We start from the raw sequence: 12,843 nt of genomic DNA, 5'->3' as shown, positions 1-12,843 counted from the left end.
TTGACCATGTTAGAAAGGACATGGCGCACTGCTGTAACCTGTGTTTACAAGTCAATGCAGGCACTTTTAAACCTAAACTGTAACTGAAGTAATTTTGGTGTATTAATGTTGTTGTCTTTTCGTCATAAAGAATTGAAACTCGTTTGTCCTCACAGAAAAACAAATTAGAACAAGTGTTTTCATTGTCCCATGCAAGCTGCCAGAATTCTTTAATTTAATTAATTTTCATCCAGAGAAAACTAATGGTCTTAAAAATCCCTGAACGAAAATATGACACTGGAGAAAAATATCTGTTCTGGTGTTCTGTGCTACTTTGCACAGTTTTTCGGTGTTAATAATTTTCACCCCTATATACGAATGTTAATCATTTTTACTCTAGTAATTATTTAATATAGAACTGAAGACTCTCTATTTTGTTATATTAGAACAAATAAGCCCTCGGTCACAAATATTAAGTCAAAATTTACCAGGTTTCGACGCTACTATGAGCGTCGTCTTCAGAATTAAACTAACTGTTCTGAAACATATTAGGTATATAATACATTTATAAAATTAAAGTTTCTACTGACTGGAAAGAGATGCAGTACTTACAAGTCACATTAACAAAAATCTAAGCCGGAAAGGCGACGTCATGAATAGTTGCAAATAAGATGGCGAGCCGCTAAAGGCTGCTCGTACTTGAGTGAACAAGGGTTGCAACTTGTAAGTACTGCATCTCGTTCCAGTCAGTACAAACTTTAATTTTATTAATGTATTATATACCTAATATGTTTTAGAACAGTTAGTTTAATTCTGAAGACGACGTTCATAGTAGCGTCGAAAGCTGGTCAATTTTGAGTTAGCCGGCCGGAGTGGCCGTGTCTTTCTAGGTGCTACAGTCTGGAACCGCGTGACCGCTACGGTCGCAGGTTCGAATCCTGCCTCGGGCATGGATGTGTGTGATGTCCTTACGTTAGTTAGGTTTCAATAGTTCTAAGTTCTAGGGGACTGATAACCACAGCAGTTAAGTCCCATAGTGGTCAGAGACATTTGAACCAATTTTGACTTAATATTTGTGACCGAGGGCTTATTTGTTCTAATATAATTCTGACACGGTGACTGAACCTTAACAGCTATGTTCAAAGTCTTTATTTTGTGTTTTCTTTGTTGCATGAGCGACACAAAGATTGGGTGAGAGCTCATAGCTTCACGTGGCACGCGAATTTTACACCAACGGGTTAAATCTTGTCTTGGTGGATGGCCGTGTACCACAGCAAGAAGCCGAGGCTACGAAAATATACTGGTACCATCAGTTATACTCTGTGTCGATGAGTAAACCAGCTTGAAGTGTTTGTGAAGCAAAACACTGGCTTTGTGAGTATCTGTGAAAGTAGAAGGGCGTGCTGGAAAGTAAGGTCAGCGATTTTTTATTGTGTTCTCAATGTCAGCTGAGATATTACATAGTCAAGCTACTCGCTTCTCTGACACATATTGCAACCCTCTTACGCTGGAGGGCTGCAAACTGTGGCGTGTAACAGGGCGGTGCGAGAAACAGCGTTCTCTAACCGCAGAAAACTTCGTCCACACACGGGGCTTTCTCTCCTTCAGGATGACAACGCCAGATCGTACACGAGCAGCGCAATATCTATAATAATCCGACGCCTTGGGTTAATAGTCATCGATCAGGGAAGAGACTCTAGGTCACCGTAGGTGCAGGAGGCTTCTAGAAAAGAAACTCAAGTGTGGGTCGTTATCAGAAGAGAGTGGGAAGAAGAGGGTCTTCCTGCTGGGTAGTAGCCAAGTCAGGGGTGTAGGCCAGATGATATAGGACGAATTAGGAACAGACTACCAGGTCACAAGCATTGTAAAGCCAATTCCTAGCCATAGCCAAATAACAGATGACACATGGAATCTTTTTACAGATTCTGCCAAGGGGGTCAGGCTACTACAGCTGGTGGAACAAGGAACAGCCTGGCTAAAGACAGAAATTACAGCATTAGGGGTAACCTGGAAGTAATAGGAGCAGCAAATACACATACAAATGCCATGACCAGCCCTACGTTAACACTGCTGTGAACTCTGTAAACACTGAATTGAGCAGGCTGCTGGTGACAGAAATGAAATTGGTGAGCGCCGAAAAGACAGACTTCCCGTACCTATCTGAAAACCACATAATCGCAGGGTTAGAGAAGTTCAACACAAAAGATTGCAGTCTCTCAGCTTACTCATGCAGAACTAATACAGGCAAAGGATGAGTCGTTGCATGTATTAAGACAGAACACATGTTCCAAGACAATGAGACAAGAAGATGTTGAAGGGATCAACACACAGGTGTGTGTTTTCGTGAATTAATACTGAAAAATAGTTCACTTTTAATTGTAACTGTTTATACATCGCCACTGGGGAATTCTGAACTGTTTATGAGAAACTTAGATTCTTTCCTATGTTATTTGTCATACTTCAGCATGCAGATAATAGGCTGTGGTGATTTCAGTGTAGATTTCCTAAGCGATTGTAATAGGAAAAATGATCTGGAAACCTTATTTCGGTTTTACAATTAATCTCAGTAAGTAACTTTCCAACATGGATCGATAAAGATAGTAGGTCGCTAATATAAGAGTTTACTTTGATGAAGCTCAAAGCAAGGAATGCTCTCTCGGCTCATGATGCACAGTTAATTTCGATAAATTAGTTGGGGTCTTACAGAATAGATAGCGTTCAGCGAAAATCAGAATAACTAATGAATGCAGAACTAATGTTCTTAAGAATCGTTTGCAGGAGATGACCCAGGGCGGAATGTATAATGAACCATATGCTAGCATCAAAGTCAATCTATTCCACGATAAACTAATATCATTATTTGAATATAGTTTTCCACATAAGCTAATCAGGACAAGCGTTAAACGGCCATGTAAAATACCATTGATCACTACAGGGGTTGAAATATCTTGTGAAAGGAAAAGGAAAATGTATCTATTGGCAAGAACAGGTGGAGAACCTACAGTAGTTGCACACTACAAAAGCTACTCAAAACTACTAAGAAAAGTTATTAAAAATCAAGGTACATGAACATTATGTCAGTAATCACTAATTTCAACAGCAGACTTAAATGTATATACAATATAGTGAAACAAGAAACAGGACAACAGGATAACCTCACTGTTTAGGCCGTAAATGATGAGTCACAGGTAGCAAATGCACTTTATAATCACTTCTTAAATATAGTGGAAGATATAGATAGGGACAAACCGCTCAAGAGAAATATCACAGCATCATATGGAAAAAGCAACTCTCATAAAATTCAATCATATGAACACAACTTCTGCCTCTGAAATTAAGAGAAGTATATATTCCCTCAAAAATAAAAGTTCACTCGAATTTCATGTCGTTTCCAACAGAGTACCAAATATTTGTTCCCATATAATAAGGGTTCTTGTTAAATCCCTCTATAACATGGATGATAACAGAAATGTCTACAACTATCGAACTCTTTCACTACTGACATCAGTTACCAATATATTTGAGAAGGTGATGTATGATAGAACGGTGTTCCACTGGAGCAACAATAACATTGTCAGCAAATCGCAATCTGGATTTCTGAATAGTTGAGATGTCTGGGAACCTTGTAGACGTACACTCACCACTTTTTACAAGCATTAAATAACAAAATAGCACCGCTCGTTATTTCTTGAGACCATTTTAAGGTCTGAAACAAAAAATTCCTCCTAAATAAAGTGAGGTTTTGTGGAGCTGATGACACAAACAAACAATGGATAATGTTATATTTAATCAAAAGAATTCATAAAGTTGTACTTAGTAAATTAAACAATGTAATGAATTGAGAATCCTCTCACTGGGCAGAAATCGGGTATGGAGTTCCCCAACGCTCAATCGTACATCTGTGATTGTTCCCCATATATGTCACAATCCTTCCTCTAATATACAACAAGGAAAATTCTTCTTTGAAATGACACTAGTATTGCAATCAGTCCAAGTATATGTGTAGAAACAGAAGAAATGGAAAAAAAATCTTCTTAACAGTCTCATTTACTGGTTTTTTGCGAATGGTCTCACTTTCGAGTTTGAGAAGCAACAATTTATTCAGTTCTGTGCATCTAGAGGCACTACACCCTACACATGAAAATCATGCTGTATACAAGCAGAAACGAAACAAAGTCAGTCAAGCGGTGAGAAACGCTAAGCTCAGACATGCGCGTACATTAGCTGACAATAGACGTAGACCAGCTATCCTGTAGAAAAACCTTCGTAGTCTCGGTTTAGGCAAAATAAAAGTTGCATAAAATCACATGGTCCCAGCTGAAGAACTAAACCGATTCTTCACGTTACCTACAATCGAAATTGTACCGCAAAAAAAACAGAGAATCATTGATTACTTCATGGGGTTGAACGACTGTAGCAAAGAAAAATTCTATCTACAGCACGGCACTTGCAGTACTGTCAAGAAAGCCATAATGCGGATTAGATCAGCATCTACTGGGCATGATGGTATCACTATCCATATGGTAAAACTTATTATTGACCAACTACTGCCCTCTATAACAGACATTTTCAACGATTCATTAATCACAAGTGTTTTCCCTGAGGCCTGGAAACTGGGACAAATTAAGCCACCGCCTAAAAAGGACATAGCCACAGCACCCTCTGACTACCGGCCCATCTGCCTTCTTCCTGCACTATCAAAGGCCTTAGAGTATATAGTTCATGACCAGCTCACCATCTACCTCACTACTAACAACATACTAGACGAATACCAATCAGGTTTCCGTAAACATCGAAGCACAACATCTGCTCTGATAAAGGTGACAGATGACCTGAAACTTGCCATGAACCGACAAGAAGCGACTATCATTTGCTTCTTAGATTTCAGCAAAGCATTTGATACTGTCGACTTCGACATCTTACTGGCCAAACTTAGCGGTCTAAATTTCTCACCAAGTGCAGTGCAATGGTTTCGCTCATACATGACGTCTCGTCAGCAACGCGTCCTATCTGAGAATATAAAATCACAATGGCGGCAGATAGTGTCAGGCGTTCCCCAAGGCTCAGTATTAGGTCCTATACTCTTCTCTCTGTATGTCAACGATGTGTCATCGGTTCTGACCTATTGCAAATATCATATGTATGCTGATGACCTTCAGTTGTATCTAAGTGCGAAACCAAGCAATCTCAAGAAAGCTATTGAAAATTTCAATACTGACCTCGATGCACTGTCAAAATGGGCACAGGACATAGGTCTAAAACTAAACCCATCTAAAACCCAAGCGGTACTTGTTGGTCACTCTAAACTCATTAGCCCAAAACATCGGGAATCCGTACAACCTCTAATCCTAAATGGAACAAATATTAACTTCTCTCCCTCAGCAAAGAGTTTGGGAGTAATAATAGATGAAAATCTAAATTGGACAGAGCACGTAACTGCAGTGTGCAAAAAAGCATCAGCATCCCTTCATGTCCTACAAAAATATAAAAAACTCTTCCCTTTCGATCTGAAAAAGAAATTAGTACAAACGCTTATACTCCCAATCATTGACTACAGCGATATTATCCTACAAGGCTTCTCTCAGGAAAATTCCCGACGTCTAGAACTGGTCATGAATGCCTGCGTCCGATATACCTGTCACGTTCGACTTTTTGATCACATTTCACCAGCATATGCAAAATTGTCCTGGCTGTGTGCAGACAAACGCAGAGATTTCCATACACTCTGTGTCATCTACTGCCTTATAAATGTACACTGTCCCTCATATCTCTCCACGTCCCTAACGCTCATGTCGGAACAACATGACAGAAACACACGTTCCCACCATAATAAAATCCTCTCCGTTCCACTGCATCGCTCAGTCACCTTCTCCAAGTCCTTTACAGTAGCGGGAACCCGACTCTGGAATAACCTCCCTCGTTATGTTAGAGAACTTAAAAACATGTCCAGCCTCAAAAAACAGTTAATGACGTATCTACAGTAACAGTAATGCCTTCCTCTGTACATGAATGCACTTCAGCTCATTACTTCCCTCTTTCCCCTCCTTAAATCTCCATTCCCCAAAACATGCTGAACTAGTAAACATCTACTTTACACACCAAGATATTATGTACACCTGCACAAACCTTCATTACTATTGCCAATCCTTCTTATGTTTGTCATTATTATTTGATTTTTTTTACTTTCATTATTATTGCTTATTACTGCTTTTATCATAATCTGTATGTATAGCACCTGTTGTAAAAATACTGCCAGCATTTAATTTAACAGGTCTTAGTCATGTTTATCATTACATTTTTTACTGTTATTATTATTGCTTTTATCATAATCTGTATGTATAGCACCTGTTATAAAAATACTGCCGCATTTATTTTATTAGGTCTTAGTCACAACTGTTTATTCATATTGTCACCAGAGTAAGCTAATTTTCTCATTTAAACTATGGCCATGATGTAACTCTGATGTGTGAAATGCTGCATGTGTGGAACACTGGTCTGATGTAAGAGAGGGCCTGATGGCCCTAATCTGATCAGGTTAAATAATTAAATAAATAAATAAATAAATAAAAAATACACCAATCATAAGTGTAACACACAATCATAATCTGTATGTATAGCACCTGTTGTAAAAATACTGCCAGCATTTAATTTAACAGGTCTTAGTCATGTTTATCATTACATTTTTTACTGTTATTATTATTGCTTTTATCATAATCTGTATGTATAGCACCTGTTATAAAAATACTGCCGCATTTATTTTATTAGGTCTTAGTCACAACTGTTTATTCATATTGTCACCAGAGTAAGCTAATTTTCTCATTTAAACTATGGCCATGATGTAACTCTGATGTGTGAAATGCTGCATGTGTGGAACACTGGTCTGATGTAAGAGAGGGCCTGATGGCCCTAATCTGATCAGGTTAAATAATTAAATAAATAAATAAATAAATAAAAAATACACCAATCATAAGTGTAACACACAATCATAATCTGTATGTATAGCACCTGTTGTAAAAATACTGCCAGCATTTAATTTAACAGGTCTTAGTCATGTTTATCATTACATTTTTTTACTGTTATTATTATTGCTTTTATCATAATCTGTATGTATAGCACCTGTTGTAAAAATACTGCCGAATTTATTTTATTAGGTCTTAGTCACAACTGTTTATTCATATTGTCACCAGAGCAAGATAATTTTCTCATTTAAACTATGGCCATGATGTAACTCTGACATGTGAAATGCTGCATGTGTGGAACACTGGTCCGATGTAAGAGAGGGCCTGATGGCCCTAATCTGATCAGGTTAAATAAATAAATAAAAAATAAATACACCAATCATAAGTGTAACACACGTTGAGGAAATAATAAATAGAGTGGAAACTTTAAAAAAATCGTGTCCATATTGATGAGAATTTAAACTGTACAAGCACGTTTTGGAACTTCTAAATCAACATAGTTCAGCCTCATTGGCAGTCAGACTCATTGCAATCTTGGGGAGAGACACATCAATTAGTTGGCCTATTTTGCATATTTTTATTCTATAATACCATATGAAATGATGTTCTGGTGTAACTCATCATTAAGAAAGAAAGTCTCCATTGCTGAAATACGTACTGTAATATGTGGTGCTCAAGTATGATCATGTTTTAGACATTTGTTCAAAGATTTGTGAGTTCTGACTACAGCTTCACCCAGTATTCTCTTTCATGAAATTTGTTGTAAATAATCTACTGCCGTTCAAAAGGCACAATGATGCACATAATTGCAATTCCAGAAGTAAAAATTACATTCATTAATCCAAATTAAGGTTGCCTTTTACACAAAAATGCTGCCACAGAAATTTTTGATTACTTACCTAATGATATAAAATGTGTGAAAGACAGAATAGTAAAGTCTGAAAACAATCTGAAAGAGTTTTTCCTTGACAACTACTTGTATTTGGTAGAGGAATTTTTATTTTTGCAATCTGTGAAAAGTGGTGGATAGGAATTACTAACTCACATCTGTATTCTTTTTAAGCAAACCTTGTGAATTGTCAGCATGTAGCCATATTTACAAAAGGAAATGTGTAATGTGATTTTAAAATGAATTGTTCCACATCATCACAATTAATCAAAAAAGTGAAACTAAGTAACCTTCTTGGACCCATAGCTGAAAGAAACTGCGCATGTGATATTTTTATCACTTGTTGGGGAAGGTACAAGAAAATATATGTTTACATATAAGCTAATACAATTTTTACTGTTTGAAGGGTAGTTGAACCAAATTTGATGTGCTGAAAATATGTCACTCATTTAAAAGTAGTTTATTTTTTCAAACATTTTGCCAAGTAATTTGAACAGACTTTGCTGGATACTTTTGGAACACTTGCTATCACATTTTCTCAATCGTTACTTCACTTATCACTTTCAAAATGCAGTAGGTTATTGTTAGTAATTAGTAAACAAATCTGCATAGCAGTTTTTGAGTACCAGTCTCACAACCCAGCAACTATTTTTTAAACTTACATATACAATAAAGAGCATTTTTATTTTAAAAAAATTTAGATAAATTTGACAGTTATGTACTTCGAAAAATTTTGTGCCACAATGCTATTATAATAAGTACAAAATTTCATCTGTTTATTTGCAATGGTTCAGAAGAAATTTTTCTTATACACTAAATAAAGAAAGTTGCAGGAAATGAGGAAAAAGCATTTTGCTGGGATTAGTTCCACACGTAAGTACCATAATGTTGCCCACAGCCATAAATTTGGTCTTTTGGTCTTCATGTTGCACATTCATTCTAATCTGAGCATTTTGGCATTCCCTTTTGGAAATGTCCTTCGCTGACATTTTACAACTAGCATTAAGAACATTATCAGTCTTCTACAATAGGTTTTCAGTGAAGATATCAACTTTAAATGATAGTCACATAAGAGTCCTGATTCTTCCAGTTTTACCACCATTGAACCACCAGACAAGCATCGTATGTGTAAACTTTAACAATAGCAGATAAGCAAAATGTTGTCTTTGAATGTCTCCTTTAAATGAGGTTATTAAAGCTTTCATTCAGGTTTTGTGTTCCACTATGTGTGCATTTCTTTGATAAATGGTAATTAATCTACTAAACTTTTTCATCCTGAGAAATTAGAAGGAGCGATCTGTTTTACTTGGTAAAAACTTTCTAAAGCCAGCCAGCATCGCACAAATCTTCCTTTATTCACAGACCTTTTATGCCATCTAAGGTGGATCTTCAATGATTAGAACATTTAAGTTAACAGATGTGCTACTGTGCTTTTTATTGTGAACTGGGTTTTCGTAATGTAACAGTCACCTGTGAGCGCTACATATATGGACAGAGTTATGGCCACAAGGTGCTGTCTGATGTTGCATTTATGACAGATCTTAATATAATGTGAGACATCTTATCTACATGACAACTTGGCATGAGATCCGACTCAAAATGAACACATTTTAGAAAATATATTTTTTAAGACTTGGAGATAACAGCAAAGTATGTCGAAATTGGTTGTTTGTAAACAAATAAACATTTATGTGATCTTGACTTTAGAAAGTTTTTACCTGGTAAATCTACTGACAGCCTTCTGTAGTCTACAGATGTCTTATCTGATGGCAGAAAACAATGAAATATCACAAACACGGACACAGTCCTGTAGAAAATGGGATGTGGCACTGTGCATTGGTTGAAATAAGATGACTTTCACACAATGTGCAGCACCAATAAAACTCTGAAGACTGGAGACAAGAGACCTGACGTGTTACAGAACTATATATATATATATATATATATATATATATATATATATATATATATATATATATATATGAGACCAGTTTTATGTTGATTACTCCTTAAAAAAGTGTATTTATCTCCTCTAAATAAATACATTGGTGTGTGTTCTTTGAGACATGTCCCAAAGAACTGACACCATTTTCATCTGGAAGCCACTACGAATTAAGTAAGGTTCAAAGGAATTGCAGACATTGGCTGCTTAAATCAATGGGGGAAGTTGAAAATTTGTCATGGCTCACGATCCGAACCTGGACATCCTGGATGTATTAGGGAGATGCTCTCATCACTAAGCCATCTAGACAAAGTGGTCATCGCAGTTGCTTGGTCTATCCTAGCACGCCTCCCACCAAATTTACACCAGGCTCGAACTCTTACAGGAGTCAGCGAAACGCTGCAAGTAAAGTGGATAATGGGCAAGGGGCACTACACAAGTAGAGTACGGATAAGTTAAGAGTTTGAATCTGATGGGAGGCGTTCTAGGGTAATCCCCACAGTGGCCAGATAGCTTGCTGGTGAGAGCATCTGCCTAGTAAGCAGGAGATCCGGGTTCGAATCCCAGTCTGGCACACGTTTTCAGCTTTCCCCATTGGTTTAAATCAATGCCCACTTGCAGCCAGTATCTGTAATTCCTCTGTGTTTTCGTATCTGTGTTACACACTGTGTAGAGGATAGAGCGAGCGGTGCCGGCGTACCTTCTCCTCTATGTCGGCCTTGCGGAAGGTGAGCAGCAGACTCTTGCAGTGTTCGGCGCGCAGGCGGTCTATGCTGCGCGCGTCGATGGCCCTCATCAGGTACTCGTTGACCTCATCCTCTGGGTCCTTCTCCTCCAGGCTCTCCCCGTAGCCCAGCCTGTGCAGGGACAGAGGAGCAAACATGTCACGTCACGTTACCAGTCGTATTCCGTGCATCACGCGAAGAGGATCAGGAAAGACATCACTCACCTACAGCCAACAAGAGGCTCCGTATCAGCTGAAAACGTGAAATACTCAATTTCTATCATTGATCTTAATCTCTCTAATTTTCTCTTTTTTAATGATACATAATACACATATAACCTGATGTGACAAAAGTCACGGGATAGCAAGAGGCACGTATACAGGTGGTTGTAGTATCGCCTACGAAACATACACTACTGCCTATTAAAATTTCTACGCCAAGAAGAAGTGCAGATGATAAATGTGTATTCATTGGACAAATACACTCCTGGAAATTGAAATAAGAACACCGTGAATTCATTGTCCCAGGAAGGGGAAACTTTATTGACACATTCCTGGGGTCAGATACATCACATGATCACACTGACAGAACCACAGGCACATAGACACTGGCAACAGAGCATGCACAATGTCGGCACTAGTACAGTGTATATCCACCTTTCGCAGCAATGCAGGCTGCTATTCTTCCATGGAGACGATCCTAGAGATGCTGGCTGTAGTCCTGTGGAACGGCTTGCCATGCCATTTCCACCTGGCGCCTCAGTTGGACCAGCGTTCGTGCTGGACGTGCAGACCGCGTGAGACGACGCTTCATCCAGTCCCAAACATGCTCAATGGGGGACAGATCCGGAGATCTTGCTGGCCAGGGTAGTTGACTCACACCTTCTAGAGCACGTTGGGTGGCACGAGATACATGCGGACGTGCATTGTCCTGTTGGAACAGCAAGTTCCCTTGGCGGTCTAGGAATGGTAGATCGATGGGTTCAATGACGGTTTGGATGTACCGTCCACTATTCAGTGTCCCCTCGACGATCACCAGAGGTGTACGGCCAGTGTAGGAGATCGCTCCCCACACCATGATGCCGGGTGTTGGCCCTGTGTGCCTCGGTCGTATGCAGTCCTGATTGTGGCGCTCACCTGCACGGCGCCAAACACGCATACGACCATCATTGGCACCAAGGCAGAAGCGACTCTCATCGCTGAAGACGACACGTCTCCATTCGTCCCTCCATTCACACCTGTCGCGACACCACTGGAGGCGGGCTGCACGATGTTGGGGCGTGAGCGGAAGACGGCCTAACGGTGTGCGGGACCGTAGCCCAGCTTCATGGAGACGGTTGCGAATGGTCCTCGCCGATACCCCAGGAGCAACAGTGTCCCTAATTTGCTGGGAAGTGGCGGTGCGGTCCCCTACGGCACTGCGTAGGATCCTACGGTCTTGGCGTGCATCCGAGCGTCACTGCGGTCCGGTCCGAGGTCGACGGGCACGTGCACCTTCCGCCGACCACTGGCGACAACATCGATGTACTGTGGAGACCTCACGCCCCACGTGTTGAGCAATTCGGCGGTACGTCCACCCGGCCTCCCGCATGCCCACTATACGCCCTCGCTCAAAGTCCGTTAACTGCACATACGGTTCACGTCCACGCTGTCGCGGCATGCTACCATTGTTAAAGACTGCGATGGAGCTCCGTATGCCACGGCAAACTGGCTGACACTGACGGCGGCGGTGCACAAATGTTGGGCAGCTAGCGCCATTCGACGGCCAACACCGCGGTTCCTGGTGTGTCCGCTGTGCCGTGCGTGTGATCATTGCTTGTACAGCCCTCTCGCAGTGTCCGGAGCAAGTATGGTGGGTCTGACACACCGGTGTCAATGTGTTCTTTTTTCCATTTCCAGGAGTGTATATTATACTACACCTGACATGTGACTGCATTTTTACGCAATTTGCGTGCAAAGATCCTGAGAAATCAGTACCCAGAACAGCCACCTCTGGCCGTAATAACGGCCTTGATACGCTTGGGCATTGAGTCAAAAAGAGCTTGGATGGCGTGCTCAGGTAGAGCTGTCCGTGCAGCTTCAACACGATACCACAGCTCATCAAGAGTAGTGACTGGCGTATTGTGACTAGCCAGATGCTCAGCCACCATTGACCAGACGTTTTCAGTTGGTGAGAGACCTGGAGAACGTGCTGTCGAACATTTTCTGTATCCCGAAAGGCCTGTACAGGACCTGCAACATGTGGTCGTACATTATTCTGCTGAAATGTAGGGTTTCACAGGGATCGAATGAAGGGTAGAGCCACGGGTCGTAACTCATCTGAAATGTAACGTAAACTGTTCAAAGTGCC

General features: G+C 40.2%; 1 protein-coding gene across 1 annotated transcript in view; it reads right to left on the bottom strand.

Moving 5' to 3' along the window:
- Positions 1-12,843, bottom strand: part of LOC126295328 (adenylate cyclase type 6) — a 2,630,635-nt gene that overhangs the window by 197,493 nt on the left and 2,420,299 nt on the right. The window contains exon 15 of the mRNA XM_049987795.1: positions 10,470-10,626. Coding sequence (XP_049843752.1) covers positions 10,470-10,626 — 157 coding nt within the window. The remainder of the gene's footprint in view (positions 1-10,469; positions 10,627-12,843) is intronic.

Source organism: Schistocerca gregaria, chromosome 11 (genome assembly GCF_023897955.1).
Source record: "Schistocerca gregaria isolate iqSchGreg1 chromosome 11, iqSchGreg1.2, whole genome shotgun sequence".
NCBI classification, from domain to species: domain Eukaryota; kingdom Metazoa; phylum Arthropoda; class Insecta; order Orthoptera; family Acrididae; genus Schistocerca; species Schistocerca gregaria.
Note: the sequence above shows the minus strand (reverse complement) of the source record. Positions and strands in the feature narration are given on the sequence as shown.